Source organism: Populus euphratica, unplaced genomic scaffold (assembly GCF_000495115.2).
Source record: "Populus euphratica unplaced genomic scaffold, PopEup_1.0 scaffold735.1, whole genome shotgun sequence".
NCBI lineage: Eukaryota > Viridiplantae > Streptophyta > Magnoliopsida > Malpighiales > Salicaceae > Populus > Populus euphratica.
The window spans coordinates 70,373-93,606 of NW_011500597.1; the positions used below are offsets into that span (position 1 = coordinate 70,373).

The 23,234-nt window shown below is 30.4% G+C and overlaps 1 protein-coding gene and 1 long non-coding RNA gene across 3 annotated transcripts in view; one reads left to right on the plus strand and one right to left on the minus strand.

The window, feature by feature from the left end:
- The window catches only part of LOC105115577 (uncharacterized), a 1,192-nt gene extending 892 nt beyond the window's left edge, over nt 1-300 (plus strand). Inside the window, exon 2 of the long non-coding RNA XR_840365.1 lies at nt 231-300. This is a non-coding gene — a long non-coding RNA (uncharacterized LOC105115577). The remainder of the gene's footprint in view (nt 1-230) is intronic.
- PLA2-BETA (phospholipase A2-beta) lies at nt 103-1,924 on the minus strand. Of its 2 annotated transcripts, none has more exons than XM_011012505.1 (4): nt 1,762-1,924; nt 1,633-1,669; nt 1,429-1,548; nt 103-538 (listed from the first exon to the last, which is right to left on the minus strand). In XM_011012505.1, exons 1-4 carry the CDS (start codon nt 1,870-1,872, stop codon nt 360-362), a joined length of 447 nt encoding a protein of 148 aa, XP_011010807.1. In that variant the 5' UTR covers nt 1,873-1,924; the 3' UTR covers nt 103-359. The 2 variants fall into 2 exon arrangements, with proteins under 2 accessions (XP_011010807.1, XP_011010806.1); XM_011012504.1 differs by having other exon boundaries at nt 1,633-1,672; nt 1,762-1,920.
- Between the last annotated feature and the right edge of the window lie 21,310 nt (nt 1,925-23,234).

Sequence of the window (23,234 nt, forward strand, 5' to 3'; positions counted from 1 at the left end):
TTAAAATCTAATCCCCAAAAAAAAAAAAAAAAAAAAATAGCCTGAGGCTGGAATCATTACTGATATACAAATGAGTTTCCCAATATGATATATATATATATATTTTCCATTCTGCCATACGGGTTTCCCCTTGTTGATGATCCTGCTATCTCATCTAGGGACTAGTTGCTGGAGATGATAAAAGCCTGAGATGATCATATCTAAATTGAGGCATGCTAGGAAAATTGGAGGATGAAGGACCCAGGTAAAGAAACTTCACGTTCAAGAAGTCTTAAAGACTCGAATTGGCTAAATGAAAAAGAAAAAAAGGAAAGAAAGAATACAATGCCTGGTATTGCTCTCTTCGACTTTTGAAAAGTTTATAGTTCAATCTTTGAGCTGCCTAATTGGGAAAGTAAAATGGCCATATCCATTCCCTGCACCATAGTAGGAACAGCTGTTTCATAAGGGCAATCCCGAGAAAATCCAACCTTTCCGGATTTCTGGACTTTCTTTATGCAAGATTTGAACTTCTCGTGGCACTTGATACTATTCAAACCTGAAAAAACAGCATTTGTAAGATAAACTATTACCAATACCATGATTCACATTGAGGCATAAAAAAAGCATGCATTGTTCCGCTCTGATAAAGTATTTCACTATAGCGTGGGCACATTGCTTCATTTTTTACTCTTTCACAATAATAATGGGTAGTCATCATGTCATAAACTAGACCAGAATCGAATCCCACACGACCAGGTCTAAAGAAGGCCTCCATGGCCATACCCCTAGCGCATTCACAGGAATTTTTTTTAGCCTCTCTAGGATTCAGATGTTGAATGATGTGGGGGGAAATGCAGTTGACAACCAAGCTAAGCCTCCAGGAGTGATATAATCTCTTTCGTCAATACACTATAGGAATCCTTCTTTATATGCTGGTGGTTTAGCCAATAAAATCCGAATTAGACCACTTATGTCGCATGTTCTTCTTCACCCTCTTGCCCCCTCATTTTCTGTCTCCTGGTAAGTCAATTCACCTTGTTCTAGTTAAGGGATTATTCTAAATTCTCAGAATCCTCCAAAATGAGGAAAAGAAGAACCAGAATGGGCAAGCCTAGGATTCGAGTGCCATTCTAATGGCCTCACGATCTTTTCTAGTGGTATACCTACCGTCGCGTTCTCTAAACCTCAGCCCTTCATTTGTTTTTTTCCGTCCTATTGTAAAGGAGGGAACCAAGCCCTTTTTAGATGGATATAATCATCATCATCATATGAATGTGGGCCGAAAACAAAAATCCTGTGAATTCAAGGCCTTTTTAACTTTTTAACTACTAACTAAATTATTAATCTACCAAAACAAAAATGGCCTAAAAAAGGCAAACAGCAAATTATAAAAACAAGAAAAAAATTTAAAGCAAATAAAAAAAAAGGAAAGAAATTTAAAGGTACCTTTCTTCTCAACGCACTCATCGTGAATCTTACAACAGGCATCGACATCATCACACGGTTTCTCTCCAGGACACCCAGTCCACCCTACTCCACAATACTTCCCGTATCTAATTCCAACCGCTTTTGTTCAGAAAACAAAATTATTAATAGAATTATTCTAATTCAATAGGGAAACAAAGTTTTTTTTTTTTTAACGGCACTTACAATTACAGTTCTGGGCAACACAGGTTCTACTGCATTTCTCCTGTATAAACAAATCAAATCAATACAAAAAACCCCATCGATATTGATCCATAAACAAAGGATCGAGAGACAATCAGCTAATTAAATTACCTGAGAATCGTTGTTGTTGGCGCATTCAGCGAAGAGGGAGAGGAAGATTAATGCTGAAGCCAATGCAACAGCGACACGGGCTCCAACAGAGAAGCGCACGCCAACGAACATCCTATCGAGTTTCGCTCCCTCTTTGTTTCTTCTCCAATTTGCCCGCTACAGTTACAATTACAATAAAACGACTCCTCTCTGGCCCATGGTATGACGTGCTTCCCTCCAATTACCTAATGCCACTTCAGCTTTACAGTGGCATTAACCCACATGGCCAAATAACCGAACACTCAACCAATGGGCCTCATAATAAATAACAACAGAAACTATTGGATATAGCTTGTGTTCTGTACAAAAGATCTTTCATATAATACTTGCAAACACTATCTTCTTTTTTTTTTTTCACGTCTTACTTTTACTTATTAATTAATTTTTTTAAAAAATAAATAGTTTTTTCATAAATTCAAGATAATTGTTTTTATAAAAATAATTGTATAAAATGTATTGATATATTTATTTTTTTCTTAAAAAAAAAGAGAGGAAATAATCATGTTTGAAAAAGTTATTTGAATGGGAAAGATTTATAAAACTTTATAAATCAAATCAATAATTTTCTAATAATAAGAATAATATAATTTGAAATATATAGTTAGTCTAAAATACAAAGAATTATCATAAAACATGAAAAGTAGTACTAGGATGGGTGATGTATGGGGAAGTTCTCTTGTTGCACCCCTCCTTTTTTGTCTTTTAAGGGGGTGGTATAGTGGCAAGGGGCATGAGATCTGCATAATAGGTCTCGAGTTCGAGTCAAAATATGCATATTTTATAAAAGTCTGGGATAATTAGTGTTTTACTCACTTACCTGGGCTTATAAAGTTTGCTCTTTGAGAGATGAGATTTTCTTGGATCCAAAAAAAAAAAAAAAAATTTTTCTGGACTAAAAAAATATATAATAAATTTTCATAATCTCGGTACAAAATCAAATAATAAAAAAATATAAAATCAAATTACTAAAAACAAAACAAAGAAAAATTGGCATGCATGGAATGGTTGTGCAAGAATGGATTAGATGCATATCGGCCACCTGATACTAGGTAGAGAGAGATGAACTATACATTGTTTGCACAAAATATTCATTTGAAATCGAGCCTCATTGGTTTCTGTGCATCCAAACTCAATTTAATCATCATTTTTAGCCCAAATTAGTTTACAAGTTGTATTATACTAAGAATCGGATTATTTTAAAAAATATATATAATAAAAAAATATTAATTTTATAAAAAAACTATTTAATATTATTATTATTAAAATCATCCTAATAAATTAACCTTTAAACTTTTAAACCTGACTCTTTTTCTAACTTCGATTTTAAGTATTAAATTTTTTCTTGTTTTTCTCTCATATATTATAAAGTAGGGTGTCTTGGAGAGAACCATTTACTCCATTAGCTTAATAGGGCAACCATTTACTTTACATAATTTTTCTCTTTCATATTTTTTCTCTTTTATATTTAACTTTAAGTATTGGGAATTCTCTTGTTTTATGAAGGATTTTTTTAGACGAACTTTCACCATTGATTAAGCCTAATAACTAGGACCACATAGCCTAGGCCTAGTAGCATAGTCAATGAAAAGCCTAATTTATATATGAAGTTTTTGTTTCAATTTTATTAATGGCATCATCTATAGAAACTAAACAAAAAGCTAGTTTATTCCCTTTTATTATTCACTAAAACGCTTTTCATGAATAACAAAACACTAGGATAAAGTAGAGTAATTGATCTCTTTATTATAGGGATTATAACACCTGTAGGTCTTCAAAAAGTCTCCCATCAAGTACAAGTATTTAATGATATTGTTGTAGCAATGCGAATACATCTTCATAGACTTTTACCAGTACAACAACAAACACCATTAATTGTGCAATGAAAACTCTAATTCCTTGAAGAGACATGATATAATGACATGCATACAAGTAATGCTTGCATTTCTACGGTTAGAAGAATCTACACACATCATTCTTACAAGAGATGATCCAGTTACAAATGATCTCTATATGAGACTCCCTTACACAACATAAAAGACCTAGGCATGAGACAAGCTCCTTGAGCTAGGAAGGAAAAAATATAGCCTCACCAAGTGGGAGAATCCCTAGTTTGTAACTTAATATTGCATACTCGACTCTTTAAAGATTTTCTCTGTAAAGGCCAGTGTAAACAACCATGAAAGACTCATAAATCTAAAGAACATATATAAAATATGAGAAGCATCATCGAACTTATCACATATGACAATAATACTATGTGTAAAGTTCTTCTAACAATGTTTTGCGAATCTGCATGAGCATTATGCCACAGTCTAGAGCCTGGTTCTATTCTCTAGTTTCTTAGCTTCAAGCTCATCTCTCATTTTAAAATTAGTATACCATCCAAAAAAGAACATAACAAAGCTCTCCATTATCATATGACAAGAAGATGTGTACCGTCCTCTATAATTATAATGCAATCATTACTTAATTTCTTATGAATATTACAATGTTCAGAGTAAAAGTTTTGTTTTTGAAATGTTAGATTTGAAAACCTATTAAAATTTCAACAGAATCTTCTTTATACCGAGAAATCTCAAGTTATCAACTAAAACCTATTATGCTTTAATATTTAACCGATTCACATTCCAAAAATTGTTCAATAATTTTAGACTTATCACATCACAACTCAACACATCATATCCATCACATTTGATTATGGTTCACTACATACATATATTTATCAACATAAAATTCTTTGTTGAAAGTTTTCAAATTTAATCATCTATAGAAATAATTAGATATAAATAAAATTAAGGATCATTTAACTGCTATGTTAAGACTTTATTATAAGCATTATCAAATTAAAATCTATATAAACTCATCATGGATTTAATTAATATTTAAGTCCAAAACATTGTAAAAAGATAGCATAATAGTTACAACAAAATATTTACATTTATATTATCATTCCATAAAATTACACATAGTATTCAACATCATTAATATTCTTATAAAATATAAAATGCAAGAGTTTCATCATCTATTGATCCTACCAAGGATGAGAGAATCTGGAAATTATTTTATACCATAAAATAATTAATTAATATGACAAAGTTTTTCATATATGATTTAATGAATTTATTGAGTAAGGTTGTATATCTATTAGGAATTTAATTGACAATTTAATTTAATCCCTCTTAATCTTTTCTTCACACCTTTTACATCAATCCTTTAAATATCCAAGAGATTTTTCCCTTAACCTGAACCCGATAACTGACCATCCTTTAAGGTAATGTTTTCATCACCTATAAACAGGGCATTAATTACATCCAAGATATCCAAATTCATAACCCATAATATGACATGAGTCCTTATAACAAGGAACTAGCCATCCAATCTATAATAGAGCACTAGCTTTAAACTAAAAAATTAATCATATAGCATATAACATGTTGCTAGTCCTTAAACTAAAAAACTAGTCATCTAGCCCGTAACATTACACTAGTCCTTAAATTAAAGGATTAGTCATCTAGCAAAAAACAAAGCAATACTATCATGTCAGATAATAATTCAATTGAATAATAAAAAAGATCTAACTACAATGTTTTAACAATTATATATAATAGAATTAATAAGATGTCGAGCACCTACGTAATGTGTGAGCTCTATTTATGGGATCTTATCTCAGTATCCCTTCAATAATATCTCCTACAAATTTTAACAGGTCAATGTTAAATGTTTCAAATTCTCTTTGGCATGAAAATCAAGAAACTCAAGTTTCTTTTGTAATAATTCTCTCTTTCAACGTATTTGATATAATTACTATTATCATAATTTATATAACATTTAATGGATATGAAGTTTATTCCATCTTACTTCAATTACAAACACAATTAAAAGTATAATTGCCACTAAAACTCACTGAGAAATTCACCCCCTGAATTTAATCTCAAGAACTCTAATTTAATTTTGATCAATCTTTGCTTAAAATTACTAAACTCTTGTTGAAATTGATATAAGGAAGTTCCAAGCACCTTACCTTGTTACAAAAAATGTTTTGAACGTCGATCCGACAAGATTTTCCTAAAATTTCTCTTTTTCCCCTTTTTTCTTTGCTTTATCTCTATATTTCAATATTTCCTCTCTTTTATCTTTTTAAATTTCTAGTGTAAATGTGTTCTTTTCTCTCAAAACACTCTTTTTTCACTCGTTTCTAGTCCTTTAAGGTGAAAGAAAAGAAGAAGAAATGAAATTGCCCCCTTTTCTTTTGCTATACAATGTTAGGTTATTATAGATACAATAGCCAAAATAGTCTGGGTGCTTTGAAAAATGATCTAACCGGTTTATGTAAATCAGTTTAGCCATTTCTCAAAATGGCTAGAACATTTTCACTATAGGATAATGGATATTTTCAGTCATGAACTCTTCTTCTTTTATCTTCATAACTCTTTTTTATTATGTCATTGCATTACATCTTAATTTTTATTACATTATTATTTTGAATTTATCTTGGGGTTTACAAAATAAGATCATCAAATCCTTTATACAAAGGTTAAACAAAGACGTACTCAATAAAAAAAGACTTCTTGAGCATATTGCCATAAAAGCCTTGATTATCAAAGTTTACAATAATTCTCTATAGAAAAAGTTGTATCTCTTTCTGACTAAAATCTTCCTAAAATCAAACAAGTAGTGGAAAATTACATTAGGTTGAAGAAGATAGCATAACTAGATATGGACACTCTCATTTCCATTTAATACTAGAGTCTCCACAATGGTATTAATCTCCTATAAAAGTATCCAAAAGCAGTACCAAGGGGCACACCTATGATCGTTTATGACGTGAACCCTGCGAATATAAATATTTATAAACCTATAGTTAAATCGATCCTTTTTAAGAAAGTTAAATTCAGACTCGTGATTGAGTTTGATATAATGATAACCTATACTGAGACACCAAGACTATAGAAATCAAACCCCACCTAATGCTTATACAAAGACACAAATAAAAATTATAGAAAATGCCACAAAACTTAGCTAATTCTTTGATAAATTAGAGTAGTTCAATGAAGAACCAAAATATGATAATCCTCTCACAATTACACAATAGATTATTTTAAAATTAAAGTGTGTATAAAAAAAATCTAAATACAAGATAAATAACATTATTTATAAATAATTCTAGAAAAATAATAAGATATTTCTAAATAAAATAGGGAAAACAATCTTAAATCAATTAGAAAACTAATACAAATCATATATAGTAACTTTTAGACCTTATCGTAAGGTCTTTTCGATGTCTTATTGCTATGGAATTGTAACTATATATAAAAATGACCTCTAGAAATTTCTACTAAACTTTTAGCTTGATCCAATGATAGAATAAAAAATTATACTAGTTAGCATAAGATTGTGTACTAAGAAAAATAAGCTCATAAAGTAGAAAGACCGGACCTTTTTTATACATAAATTAAATTGACTAAGATATGGTTATCACTTGTTGAAGATGTAGCCTCTTTAAAACTAATCTTGTCCCAAATACTTTAGATAAGCTCATTGTATGCATCTTTGAGCTTATTTACCCTTGACCTTGTAATTAGCCCAATTAGGACTTCTAATAGATTTTTTATTATGTCTTAGATTGTATTATCCCCTCTCTCTTCAAAAAGATTAAACCTCATCTACATTAGATAGAAAAGATAAAAAAAAACATTAAAAGTAGCAATAACACCATACTCACATGGTAAATCAATTTTATAAGTATTTTCAATAATTTTTTCAAAGATTTGGAATAGACCATCTTCTCTCGACATCAACTTAGATCTCCTACATTTAGGAAATCTCTCGTTGTGTATATGCACTCAAACTTAATTACTTGTTAGATCCAAGTAATTATATACATTGTCATTAATTATTTCAAGGATTTGGAATGGACCATCTTCTCTCAACATCAATTTAAATCTCATACATTCAGGAAACCTCTCCTTGTGCATATGCACCCAAAACTAATCACCTGGTAAATGTAGATATTTATAGGCATTATCATTAATTCTTTCAAGGATTTAGAATCAATCATCTCCTCTCGGCATCAACTTAGATCTCTTGCATTCAGGAAACCTCTCTTTGCATATATGCACCAATACCTAATCATCTGGTTCAAATTTAACCTTTTTCTACCTTTATTAGTTTTGCATGCATATTGCTCAATTTTTTTTTTATATATTTATTATTATGCACTTTCATGGAGAGCCTTCACTACTTATGCTTTTCTATTTTCATCAAGACTAACCCTTTAATCAATAAGTAAATGAATCAAATTCAAATAAGTTAAAAAGGATTAAAACCACAAACAATTCTAAATGAACAATAATCAATAATAGAATGCATACTCTTATTATATACAAATTCAAAAAACGACAATCTTTCTAATTTTTTAAATTCTTCTAAATGATAATTCTTAATAACATAGTTAAAGTCCTACTAACCACTTCAGTTTAACCATTTATCTATGGATGATAAGTAGTAGAATATAACAATTTTATTCCTAACTTACCCTATCAAACCTTTTAAAAGTAGCTGAGAGATTTAACACCGTGATCAGAAACAATGCTTCTAGAAATTCTATGATGTTGAACTATCTCCTTAAAGAATAAATCCATTATGTTAGTTGACACGACTAAAAGGTTGATATCTTCTCCCAAGTGCAGGAGTGTCGAAGTAATAAATAACCCGGCAAGACCGGGGTCGAACCACAGGGAGGTGAATTGTACAAATTATAAACGACAATAGTACAACAACAATAATAATAATAACAACAACAATAATAATAGTAGCAATAATAATACTAATAATAATAGTAGTAGTAGTAGTAATAATAATAATAATAATAATAATAATAAAAGAGAAGAAGAAGAAGATGATGAGAACTTTGAGATGGAATATTAATGTAACGATTAAACAATGATAATAACAAATGTCAAGGTTAGAGGTTCCACTAATGGTATATCAAACAAGTATAGTATAAACTCTTATTATTGAATTGGAAACCACACACAAAGGAGGTTCCAATCAGATTATATATTGTTAACATGATTACATTAGTCATCTTATTCAATTAATGCTAATACTTGTAAATCTCGTCAAGCATTCATGATTATAACTTATGTTAACAACAAATCAAGTTCCTTTCATAGCTCAGGTGTCGGTTATACCATACATTATGGGCTATGAAAGTGCCAAGCATTTGTTGTACCAAGTGTTATATAACATAAATCAAGATTAGTCATTTAACAAGCAAAGTATTAAAGAGTGAACAAGATAGCAAATATAAAACATGTTAGTATCAAACATTAAAGTCCATATTAAGTTTACATTATACTTATTCTTACACCATTAGTGTAACCTTTTCACCTTGACATAATTAACTTAGCTAGACATAATGAAAGAAAGCAAAATAGATAAACAAAATAAGAACATAAAAGTTAACTAAGTAAAGGAAAGGAAATGAAAGGCATAAACTTAATATTAATGAAAACAAAGCATAAAAAATACAAAGAGAGAAAGGAAGAGCATGATCTTGATCTGGAAATCAAGATGCCTAAATGCATGGCAAATGCCTCCTTTTATAGGCCAAAAATGGGAACTATTGATTTGATGACTAATTGATAAGTGGGTGACCAACTTTTGACTTGGTGACAATCCTTATCTTCTCTTGTCTGCCCAAAACGTCATTGATAACGTCAAAATTGGAGCCAGTTGTAAACATGAAAGTTGTAGGCAATTGTCTCAGCTTTCTTGTGTAAAAACTTCAGCTCATTTGGACTTCTAGAACTCCAGATATGGCCAAAATACCGAACAGTGCTCGGGCTGGAAGACAGATTCGGGCTTCTTTGTTGTTGCTACAATTTGGACTTGATAATGGCCTTTTTAGATCTTGGGCTCCATATGAAAGTTGTAGGCCTATGTCTTACCTTTCCATCCATATAAATTGGACCTAAATCTGAGATCTGTAGCTCCAGATATGACCCAATTACCGAACAGTGTTCCGGTTTGGATTGCACCGACATCTCTTTTCTAAGTTTGGCCATCTCTTTATCCTTGCAATTTAAGTTCTTCAAGTCATCAATCAATCCTTTCATTTATGTGATAGGCCTGCATTAAAAATAGATATTTACCACAAATTAAAGGTATCTTAGGTTATTAGATATATTATTATAAAACATGTTTTGGTTAAGGAGTTATTGATACTTCAAGTGCAAAATGATGATATAAAACCATGATAAAAATGCACTTTTAAGTACTAATCATTAGTTATATCATCAGTTTTATGACAAGATATGAAATGTGTCATCTTAGAAAATCTATATACAAATATAAAAATAGAATCTCTATCCCTTTTTTACCTAGGCAAACATTTAAAGTCCTAAAAACTCTAAAATTTCCCATTAAACCACTCTCATGGGCATCATGAACAAGCAATTCATGTATGGAATAATTAGACACATACAATTTTTTATATTTAAATAAATAATCAAGAAACATATAAAATTTGTCAAATGATAAATTCTCACATCCTTTATATAGATGAAATCATCATCATTATTATATAAAAAATTTTATACACTCAAAACCTAATAATTTATTCAGAGTTGAAATAAGTATGTACCTTCGTGATAATGCATCAACTACTATATTTTCCTTACATTGTATTTTATCACATATGGGATGTTCCTACAAACTCAATCCACTTGGTATGTTGATAATTCAACTTTTCTTAAACCTTTAGATGTTCAATTCCTAACCTGCTAAGAGTCTCATTAAAGAAAATATCCTTATAATCATGCAATAAAAAACACAAGAACTAGGAATACTAGGATCAAATTCATTAGAGTTAAAATAGGTGTCATTGAAAGAAAAAAGAGAGGTCAGTTGTGCATATTCTAGCCATAAAAAAGATTAATTTTAGTGTTGATAAGTTCATATTAAAAATAGGAGTTTCATGAAGGTGGTTTGGAGTTTCATGTTGTTAAAAATAAATAAATAAAAGCTAAAAAAATGCTTTTAATTCTTGATTTTTAGGTTGAATAAAGAGTATTTTAAAGAAAAAAAGGTTTCATGAGGTCTTTATTGTCACACCTAACATCGTAGCGACCAAGCCCTTTTTTTTAATATGAAAGGGAAATATTATTTTTATTTAGTGAGAGAAAAATGTTTTATATTAAAAAAATAGTCACTTAATATTTTGGTTACTAGAAACCCTATCTAATCTTTAAAGTTTAAAGGCAAATGACTTGTTATGTTAAAAGGAAGTTATTATCACCCCTAAAGTATCACACTTAAGATAAGCTGCATTGCTATCTAGTTTTCTATTCCTAATAGTTTGTTATGATAAAACTATTTGTTGTCTATCTAAATGGTGAGAATGAGTCTACTGTAATGAGTTAAATTCTAGGTGATGTGTTTAAACCTAATCATTATAAGATCTGGTTCATCTTTACCATACCCAATTATGATCTTTTAATAATACTTGGTGAATTACATGTATGAACTGTGACCAATTGTCTATTAAGTTATACTAATAAATAACTAATAAGCTTATGTTGTGCTCATTAAACATAGCCCAAATCATATAAAGGATTCATAGATGATACCTCGTTAAGATTTATCTATCCTATAGTACTCAACATTCATTCAGAATAACAAAAATTATATACCCTAGTCTTATCCAAGTAGCGGCCATTATAGGTTTATCTTTTTGGAATAAAATCTAGTAATATGAAGATCCTTTATGGACTAATTTTTGACAATGACCTTTTTAAAGTTTATTTTTCATATGCTTTTCCATTTTACAATAATGTCTTTTCATTTGAACTTTAATTGGTTGCCCATCATCAATGTTTATACACACTAATGCTATTACTCGTGTATATACTACAACAACAAGTTTACAACTTATTCATAACCAAGGTATTTACATCACACAAATAAACTACTAAAGTGTGGTGGCAATGACAAAATAGCAATGATCCGTCTTTGACATGCGCTTGAAGGGGTTGTCATGGTGCATGTACCACTATTGTATGGTCAACTCAATCTTTATGGTTTATTGCTCGATGGTCTTTCTCATATTTTTGATGGTGTTGTCCGCTAACATTAATATAGAAAGATCAAATGTGTTGAAGGTTTGATGGTCTTTTCTCTCTTAATTGCTTTGTTTTCTAACTTTTGAATTTGCCCATGAAAATGTTATTGGGTTACATGGATCATATGGTTGTGTAGATCTATTTAAGTGGAGAAGAACGGTGGTGGTCTCACCTTATTTGGAGGTTGAAAGAGAGAGTAATCGAACAGAGAAGTTTTGAGGGCTATTTTCTCTCTCTTCTCAGTTTATGATGATGTAGAGGTTGTTGAATTCAATTGATAGAAGATGAAGGCTTTTAAAAAAATAAAAAAACAAAGATAGAAATTTAGGACTAAGTTTTGACAATGACCCTTTTAGAGTTCATTTTTCATATACTTTTCCATTTTACAATAATGTCTTTTCATTTGAATTTTAATTGGTTGCCCATCATCAATGTTTATACACACTGATGCTATTACTCGTGTATATACTATTGACACGATGAAAAAATTAATGTCTTCTCCCAAGTGCAGGAGTGTCGAAGTAATAAATAACCCGGCAAGACTAGAGTCGAACCACAGAGAGGTTAATTGTATAAATTACAAATAACAATAATACAACAACAATAACAATAATACAACAACAACAACAATAACAACAACAACAACAACAACAACAACAACAACAATAATAATAATAATAATAATAAAGAAAAATAAGGAGAAGAAGAAGAAAAAGATGAGAACTTTGAGATGGAATATTAAAGTAAGAATTAAACAATGATAATAACAAATGTCAAGGTTAGAGGTTCCACTAATGGTATGTTAAACAAGTATAGTATAAACTCTTATTATTCAATTGAAAACCACACACAAACGAGGTTCTAATCAGATTATATATTGTTAACATGATTACATTAGTCATCTTATTCGATTAATGCTAATACTTGTAAATCTCGTCAAGCATTCATAATTATAACTTATGTTAACAACAAATCAAGTTTCTTTCATAACTTAGGTGTCGGTTATACCATACAGTATGAATTATGAAAATACCAAGCATTTGTTGTACCAAGTGTTATACAACATAAATCAAGATTAGTAATTTAACAAGCAAAATATTAAAGAGTGAACAAGATAACAAATACAAAACATGTTAGTATCAAACATTAAAGTCCATATTGAGTTTACATTATACTTATTCTTACACCATTAATGTAACCTTTTCACCTTGACATAATAAACTTAGCTAAACATAATGAAAGAAGGAAAAATAAATAAACAAAATAAGAACATAAATAAGATAAGAGTTAACTAAGTAAAGGAAAGGAAATGAAAGGCATAAACTTGATATTAATGAAAGCAAAGCATAAACATTACAAAAAATACAAAGAGAGAAAGCAAGAGTATGATCTTGATCTGGAAACCAAGATGCCTAAATGCATGGCAAATGCCTCCTTTTATAGGCCAAAATTGGGAACTATTGATTTGATGACTAATTGATGAGTGGGTGACCAACTCTTGACTTGGTGACAATCCTTATCTTCTCTTGTCTGCCTAAAACGTCATTGATAACGTCAAAATTAGAGCCATTTAAAAACATGAAAGTTGTAGAAAATTGTCTTAGCTTTCTTGTGTAAAAAATGTAGTTCATTTGGACTTCTAGAACTCTAGATATGGGCCAAACACTAAATAGTGCTCTGACTGAAAGACAGATTCAGACTTCTTTGTTGTTGCTACAATTTTGACTTGAAAATGACCTTTTTAGACCTTAGGCTCCACATCAAAGTTGTAGGCCTATGTCTTACCGTTCCATCCATATAAAGTAGACCTAAATTTGAGATCTGCAGTTCTGGATATGACCCAATTACTGAATAGTATTCCGGTTTGGATTGCACCGACATCTCTTTTCTAAGTTTGGTCATCTCTTTGTCCTTTCAATTTCAGTTCTTAAATTCATCAATCAATCCTTTCATTTATGTGATAGGCCTGCATTTAAAAAGAACATTTACCATAAATTAAAGGTATCTTATATTATTAGATACGTTATTATAAAACATGCTTTAGTTAAGGAGTTATTGATACATCAAGTATAAAATGATGATATAAAACCTTGATAAAAATGCACTTTTAAGTACTAATCACACCCCCCAACAAGCTTATTACTAGTTCCTAGTAATCAAAGCGTTAAAATAGAAAAACAATTTGTAAATTCCACAAAGCAAGGTATTCATCATTTAACTTCCATTAATCTATCCAGATAAACAAACTCTCATTAAATTTATATATCTGCTCAATAATTCTTAAACAAGATATTAATAAAACTTTCTTTTGTGCTCAATATATCAACATATGATTATGGGGCTTTTTTTGGAAGAAAACAAAATTTTTGTTCTAATGTTTAAGGTTAACTTTCTTGGGTTAGGATTATTATTTTTTTTCTTTTTTCAAAAAAAATATATATACATATAACTTAAAACACCATGCATCTTTAACCCATGTAACGAGCTTTCGGCTAATGACTCCCAGACTAGTTGGTTTTAGGGCATTAGGTGTTGAGACATCCCTACGAGCTTAGTAACTCGGGTCGCAGATACTGATACGTAAATAGTGCAATGTTTGATTCCCTTAAGTTTTTCTGCTCAACCCATGTAATAAGTGTTGGGCCAATAGCTCCCAAGTCAGTTGACTTTAGGGTATTAGGTGTTAAAACACCCCTTTGGGCTTAATTGCTTAAGTTAGGGAGGTTACGAAACCAAACTTATCTATATTTTTATTATCATTATTTTTTTTTTGTGTTTTTTTTTAATTATATACTATGCCTTTTCTCTTAGAACAATCTTTAACAAAAGAACATAAATAATGTAATAATCCAATATGCAACCCACAATCATATGTTAAAGTGTGTGTGTGTAAATTAAAGTTGAAGAATACATGTTAAATGAGTATATGAGTAGAATTAAGTGATAACAATGGGAGGGTTTGTAAATCTGAATATTTCAAGAAGTATTATGATATACCTTATTAAGAATGGTTACTAAGATGCATCTCAAGAGTTATAAAAAGATCTCCTTTACTCTACCATCATAGTAACAATAATTTTGCACATGCTTTATGAAATGGAAAACAATTTTTTTTTATCAACTACTACCCTCTCCCCCCCAACCAAAACAAGACATTGTCCTCAATGTTCTAAGGTAGAAAGATAGGGTAAAGAAGATATTATCTGAAATAACGAACACTGATAAACCTGAAACACACTGAAACAAAAATAAGAAATAACAAAACACAATAATAAAAGCAAAAAACATAAAGATTCACAAATGAAGACTCAAATTTAATATAAGCTTTTTACGGCTTTCCTTAGATAACCAATTTATGCGGCTCATAAAGGGATCAATTATAGGAATGAAAGATTGTAGTTGGTCAATCAATTGTTCAACAGTAGGAGCAGAGATTATGATTTGTCGTGCAGAAGATGTTAGAAATTCCTGTTCCACAACATGATTAAGAAAAGAGAACAACTTATCATAATAACTATTAACATTTAACAGACCTATGGGTTTATGGTGAATGTGCAGTTGGGCCTAAGAGAAAATATGAAAGATCTCTTCTAATGTGCCTAGACCACTTGACAAAGCAATGAAGGCATCAACATGGTTAAACATTGCATTCATTCGAGCAGACATTGTAGAGACCTGAAGTTCCTCTCCAATTGTTTTTCCAATGATGTCCCCTTGTGCTAAAGCATCGGTGACGACCCCCAAAACTTGACTACCTCCTAAAAATACAGTTATTAACACACCTCTCATTAACCCAAGACTGCCTCCCCCATACACTAAATGAATCTTTCTCTCAGTTAGCACCTGACCAAGATGATTTGCTGATTCTAAAAACTCCTTTACTTTCCCAGGATTGGATCCACCAAAAATACAAATACTTTCTATTTCTCCACACTTCTATATTTAATGAATGTATGGGTTCAGTGGAAATGAAGTGAAGGAAGAGAGGATTTTATAGATAAGAAATTAAAAAGGTAATCATACCACCTATATGTAGGCCAGCTGGAGTCTCACTCTCTCTCTCTCTCTTTATTTATTTATTTATTGTTGAAAAAGCATATGTATGTACATGTAGTTGTGATTATGGCTCACATCTTCCCTTGGTTTTACGTCCAAGAACAGCTTAAACGCCCTCTATGGGTCGAGGATAGGCTTCCCATCCAGTTTTCTTAAAAACTGGCAAACAAGGTCTTTTTTAGTTAGATTCCCAAGACTAAGTCGAGTATGTTCTTTATGAAATAGTGGCCATAAATCATGAATTGCACGATGCACATCTCCACTAGGATGTGTCTTAAGAGTTAATAGAAGATTATCTAAAGACTCCTTACTTAGGCCATCCTTAATGAATTGTATTTTATCTTCATAGTTTATATATATCATTCCTAAAGAACAACATTGTGCATTACAAGTCCATCTGGCACATCGATGACAGACTTTCAGTCGTTTTGCATGATGTTTTTTTGTAAAAGTGCTTTTACCTGTTTCAGGCATGTGTGAAATGAAGAAATTCGAGGACTTACTTGATAATCGGACCTTTGCTTCCATCCATATAAATTAGACCTAAATCTAAGATCTGCAGCTCGAGATATGACCCAATTACCGAACAGTGTTCCAGTTTGGATTACACTAGCATCTCTTTTCTAAGTTTGGTCATCTCTTTGTCCTTTCAATTTCAGTTCTTAAATTCATCAATCAATCATTTCATTTATGTGATAGGCCTGCATTTAAAAAGAACATTTACCACAAATTAAAGGTATCTTGTATTATTATATACGTTATTATAAAACATGCTTTAGTTAAGGAGTTATTGATACATCAAGTGCAAAATGATGATATAAAACCTTGATAAAAATGCACTTTTAAGTACTAATCACTAAACATTATGAAGAAGAGAAGTATAAATAAATAAAATGAGAACATAATTCTATAAGTATAGTAAAGGTAATTGAAAACATAAAAAAGATATTAATGAAACTATAACATGAAATAAAACTAGAACATTAAAACTATAAAGAAAAAAACAAGGAAACGATCTTGATTTGAAAACCAAGATGCCTAAATGCATGGCAAATGCCTCATTTTATAGGCCAAAATTTAAAACTATTGCTTTGCTGACTAATTGTTGAGTGGGTGGCCACCTCTTGACTTTGTAACAATTCTTATCTTCTTGTCTACCAAAAACATCATTACTAACATTGTAATTTGGATAGATAGTTTCATGAAAGTTCTAGGAAATTGTCTTAGCTTTTCAATAGAAAAAAGATTAAATGCATTTGGACTTCTAAAACTCCAGATATGAGTTTAACACTGAACAATGTCTGGGTTACAGGACAAATTCAAACTTATCTTTTGATGCTAAGATTTGGAATTCCAAACGGCAGAATTAAGTCTTGGACTTTTATGAATGTTTTAGGCCTATGTTTTAACTTTCTAGTTATATAAACTAAACTGAAATCCAAAATCTATAACGCTAGATATGACCCAATGAATTAACAGTGTTCTAGTTTGGACTGAACCAACATCATTTTTCTAAGCTTAGCTCTTTTTTTGTCTTCTCAATTTTAGTAGTTAAATTCATCAATCAATCCTTTCATTTATGTGATAGGTTTGCATTTAATATTAACTTTTACTATACACTAAAGGTATCTTATATTATTAGAGATGTTATTATAAAACATGCTCTAGCTAAGGAGTTATTAATACTTCATGTGCAAAGTGCTGATATAAAATCTTGATAAAAATACACTTTTAAATACTAATCACACCCCCCAACTAGTTTATTACTAGTTTCTAGTAATCAAAGTGTTAAAATAAAAAAACAATTTGCAAGTTTCACAAAGTAAGACATTTATCATTCAACTTCTATTAATCTATTCAAATAAATAAACTCTTATTAAATTTATATATGTGCTTTATACTATTTAAATAAGGTATGGATAAACCTTCATTTTATATGTTCAATTATGAAAACATAGATAATGGGGCTTTTATTGGAAGAAAACAATATTATATTCTAATTTTTTTCTAAAGTTAACTTTCTTGGGTTGTGATTATTATCTTTTTTTTTTCTATTTTTTTCTTTAATATATATACAGATAACTTAAAATACAATACATCTTTAACCTATGTAACAAGTTTTTGGCTAATGACAACCAGACCAGTTGGTCTTAGGGCACTAAGTATTAAGACACCCCTACAAGCTTAGTAACTCGAGTTGCATATATTAATACGTAGGTAGTGTAATATTTGATTCCCTTATGCTTTTCTCTTTAACTCATGTAACAAGCACACCATAATTTTCAAAATTCTCATAGATATGCAGCTCCTTATGCTCCACCTCCTAGAAGAAATCTTAAGGAAATATTGCATATATTTATTGAACAACAAAAGATAATTAGTGCTCAACTTGCTCAAAGCATGATAGATTTTAAAGATATTCTTGTAAAATTAACATTTGCTCAGTTTTCAAGAGAAAAATAAGTTTCCATCTCAACTACAGCAAAATCCCAAGGTGCAATATAATACAAATGCAAGTAGTTTCAGAAACCAACACATAGATTAAGTTAAATCAGTCATCACTCTTGGTAGTGGTAAGGTTACTGAAAACCCAATCTTAAACCTTATGAGAAAGATGATGAATTAATCTCTAAGGGTAAGGAAGGAGTCGAATTTGAACGTTGTGAAGAAAAAACTGATTTCCTACCAGCACTTCCATTTTCTCATGCTATGACCAAATAAAGAAAAGTCAATCACAACTCTAGAATCTTTGAAACTTTCAAACAGGCAAGAATCAATATATCTTTACTGGATGCTATTAAACATGTACCTTCTTATGCTAAATTTTTAAAAGAATTGTGCACTATGAAGAGGAAATTGAATGTGAAAAAGAAAGCCTTTTTAGCCGAACAAGTAAGTGTCATTCTTCAAAACAATAATGTTTTGAAATATAAAGACCCTAATCATCCTATAATTTCTTGGTTTATTGGAGAACATAAAATTAAAAGAGCTTTACTTGATCTTGGAGCTAGTGTGAATTTACTTCCATATTTAGTTTTTCAAAGTCTCAATCTAGGTGAGTTAAAACCAACTTCTATAACTCTCTTTTAAGATTTTCAAAGTCTTAATCTAGGTTAGTTAAAACCAACTTCTGTAACTCTCTTTTAAGTTTTTCAAAGTCTTAATCTAGATTAGCTAAAACCTATAACTCTCTTACTTGCTGATAGATCTGTAAAAGAGCCAAGAGGAATAGTTGAAAATGTGTTATTACAAGTCGATAAATTCATTTATCCTATGAATTTTATTGTCTTAAACATACAACTTGTTAAAGAATGTAATTCATTTCCTGTTATTTTAGGACGTCTGTTTCTTGCAACTTCTAATGCATTGATGAATTGTAGGAATGGACTAATGAAGCTATCATTTGAAAACATGACATTGAAGATGGATATTTTGAACATTTGCAAGTAACCTGGAGATAATAATGATTTACAAGAAGTATACTTTACTGAAAAATTAGTTTATGGTTAATTCAAACCATTTTTAATGAAACTAAAATTAGTGAATCTAACGATTTGCAAATGGTTTATTTTTAGGAAGAATCAAAGGCAAGTAATTAGAGATCACAAATTAAGGAATTGCCACTATGATAAATTAAGTCCATACCTTCAAGTGTTCAAGACTTCATGGAAGAATCTTCTAAAGCGCCAAAAATTCATGGCACCCTTCTACAAGACGTCGAATTAGGAGATTCTTTGCAAGCCTTTTCCCTTATAGAAGATCTCCCTTTTTGAAATGCTGAAAGTTCACTTCACCCAACTCTATACCGAGCTCTTTCTTCCTTGTTTCAGGATCGCTCAGAACAACTAGCTTCTTCACTCGTTGATTCCCAGATCTAAAATGCAAACCGGTTGCTTCGCGCATCTATTCTCTCTTGGCCAGTTTGGAGACTTGAAACCTTCACTTCAGTGGTTGTGTGCTTGAAGGTGCCTTTCTTTCCTTCTTGCCCGAGTTAAGCTCACTCATGCAGTTACCTAAACCTAATTTAAAGCTATTAACATTGAATCTCAAATACTAATTTTTGGTAGAAATTGAAACTATTTATCCTATTTTTGACACCAAATGGGTAAGTCCTACCCAAATTGTACCTATGAAGTTTGGAGTCACTGTGATAACAAATAAGAAAAATGATTTAATTCCATCTAGGACTATTACTAGTTGACGCATGTGCATTGCCTATAGGAAACTTAATTCAATAACTAAAAAATATCATTTTCCTTTACCATTCTTGGATCAAATCCTAGAAAGAGTTGTAGGTGATGAATTTTATTATTTCCTAGATGGTTATTCAGGTTACAACCAAATTAAAATTGCATTGGAAGATTAAGAGAAGACTACTTTCACATGTCCATTTAGTACTTTTGCATATCAAAGGATGTATAATGTAGCATCCATGTTTTAAAGATGTATGCTTAGTATATTTAGTGATATGGTTGAATGTTTTCTTGAAATTTTTATGGATGATTTTTCTGTTTTTGACGATTCATTTGATGATTATTTGACTAACTTAGAAAAGATTTTGAGCAGGTGTAAAGAGAAGAATCTTGTAATGAATTGAAAAAAATATCACTTTGTGGTAACAAACGATATTGTATTTCATCACATTGTTTCATCAAAAGGAATTGAGATTGGAAAATCTAAAATCGAGTTAATTGCTAACTTGCCAACATCAAAATCTATTAAAGATGTTAGATCATTCTTAGGACATACTGGTTTTTATAAAAGGTTCATTAAAGATTTTAGTGTAATATCTAAACCCTTGAGTAATCTTCTAACAAAGGATAATATTTTTTAATAGACTAAATATTGTGAAGAAGCCTTTGTTAAACTTAAAAACTTGCTTATTTTTGCTCCTGTCATTAAACCTCCTGATTAGTCTTTACCATTTGAAATAATGTGTGACACTATTGATTATGCTATTAGTGTTGTCTTGGGATAAAGAGAAGATAAGAAACCTTATACAATTTACTATGCAAGTAAAACATTAAATAATGCTCAAATCAATTACACTACCACTAAAAAAAATTACTTACAGTAGTATTTGCATGTGAAAAATTCTGGTATTATCTTATTGGCTCACCTGTTGTTGTTTTTAGTGATCATGTAGCATTGAAATATCTTTTTTTCTAAAAAAAGATTTTAAGGCTAGATTGATCTTTATCTTTTGAAATAATGTGTGATGCTAGTGATTATATCGTGGGTGTTGTGTTGGGACAAAGAAAAGATAAGAAACTTTATACAACTTACTATGCAAGGAAAACATTAAATAATGCTCAAATGAATTACACCACCACTAAAAAAGAATTACTTGCAATAGTATTTGCATGTGAAAAATTCAAGTCTTTCCTTGTTGGCTCACCTTTTTGTTATTTTTAATGATCATGCAGCTTTGAAATATCTTCTCTCTAAGAAAGATTCTAAGGTTAGATTAGTGCGATGGATCATGTTACCTCAAGAATTTGATAACATAATCAAAGATGAAAGGCACCAAAAATATTGTCGCAGTTCATTTGTCAAGATTGACAATAGATTTGAAATCTGACATCACACCAATCAATGTCTACTTTCCCAACTAATCGAATGAATGCAATGTTTAAATACGTTGATGCCTTCATTATCTTATCAGGTGGTCTGAGCATATTGAAAGAAATCTTTCATATTTCCTCTTGAGCCCAACTGCACATTCATCATAAACCCATATGTCTGTTAAATGTTATTGGTTTTTTTGATAAGTTGTCTTTTCTTGATCATGCTGTGGAACAGGAATTTCTAACATCTTCAGCACGACAAATCATAATCTTTGCTGCTACTGTTGAAAAATTGATTGACTAATTACAGTCTTTTATTCTTATAATTGATCCCTCCATGAGTTGTATAAATTGGTTAACTAAGGAAAGCTGTAAAAAGTTTAGATTGGATTTGAGCCTTCATTTGTGAATCCTTATGTCTTTTGGTTTTATTAATAACATATTATTTTATTTTGTCATTTCTTATATTTGTTTAAGTGTGTTTTAGGTTTTTTAGTGTTTGGTGTTTTAGGTGATGTCTTCTATATTCTATCTTTCTACCTTAGGACATTGAGGCTCGTTTTGTTGGGGAGAGAGGGTAGTAATTAATATAAAAAAATAACTAACTATGTTTTCTATTTCATAAACCATTTGACAAAACTGTTATTAGGATGACAGAGTAAGGAGGAATTTTATTGACTCTGGAAATGCATTTTGGTAAATATTTTTCAATGGTTATTTGCAATATTCGTAACAAGGTCTATCACACAATTCTCATGAAATATTCAAATTTACAACTCTCGCATTATTATTACTTGATTATATTCATATACTCATTTAGCAAGTATTTTTAAACCTTTATTTTCACACACACACTTTAACTTATGATTATGGGTTGCATATTGGATTATTACATTATTTATGTTCTTTTGTTAAAGGTAACAAATAAGGGAAAGGGATTGAAAGGGATAATATATAATTTGTAAAAAAAAGAAAAAAATGATAATAAATAAATAAATAAAAACATAGATAAGTTTGGTTTCATAACCTCCTTAACCTAAGCAATTAAGCCCGAAGGGGTGTTTTAACACTTAATACCGTAAAGTCAACTGACTTGGAGGCTATTATCCTAATGCTTGTTACATGGGTTAAGGAGAAAAGTTTAAGGGAATCAAACATTGTACTATTTATGTATTACTATCTGCAACTCGGGTTATTAAGCTCGTAGGGGTGTCTCAACACTTAATACTCTAAGACCAACTGGTGTGGGAGTCATTAGTTGAAAGCTCGTTACATGGGTTAAAGATGCATGGTGTTTTTTGTATGTATGTGTCTATATATATATATATATATTAAAAAAAGAAAAAAAATAATCTCAACCTAAGGAAGTTAACCTTAAACATTAGAACAAAATATTATTTTCTTCCAAAAAAAGCCCCATCATCTATGTTTTCGTATATTGAGCACATAAAAAGAAGGTTTATTAGTATCTTGCTTATGAAGTATAAAGCAGATATATACATTTAATGGAAGTTTGTCTACTTGGATAGATTAATGGAAGTTCAATGATGAATAGCTTTCTCTAAAGCAGATATATACATTTAATGGAAGTTTGTCTACGAATAGCTTTCTCTGTGGAACTTGCAAATTCTTTTTCTATTTTAACGCTTTGATTACTAGGGACTAGTAATAAGCTGGTTGAGGGGTG

Bases quoted from the DNA above. Each gene is read 5' to 3' on its own strand.
- PLA2-BETA (XM_011012504.1), bottom strand. From the start codon at position 1,872: ATGTTCGTTGGCGTGCGCTTCTCTGTTGGAGCCCGTGTCGCTGTTGCA. The intron at 1,549-1,632 runs GTAAGTGCCGTT...TCTGAACAAAAG, and splicing joins TGTTGCCCAGAACTGTAATT to CGGTTGGAATTAGATACGGG. The intron at 539-1,428 runs GTACCTTTAAAT...CTGTTTTTTCAG, and splicing joins TGAGTGCGTTGAGAAGAAAG to GTTTGAATAGTATCAAGTGC.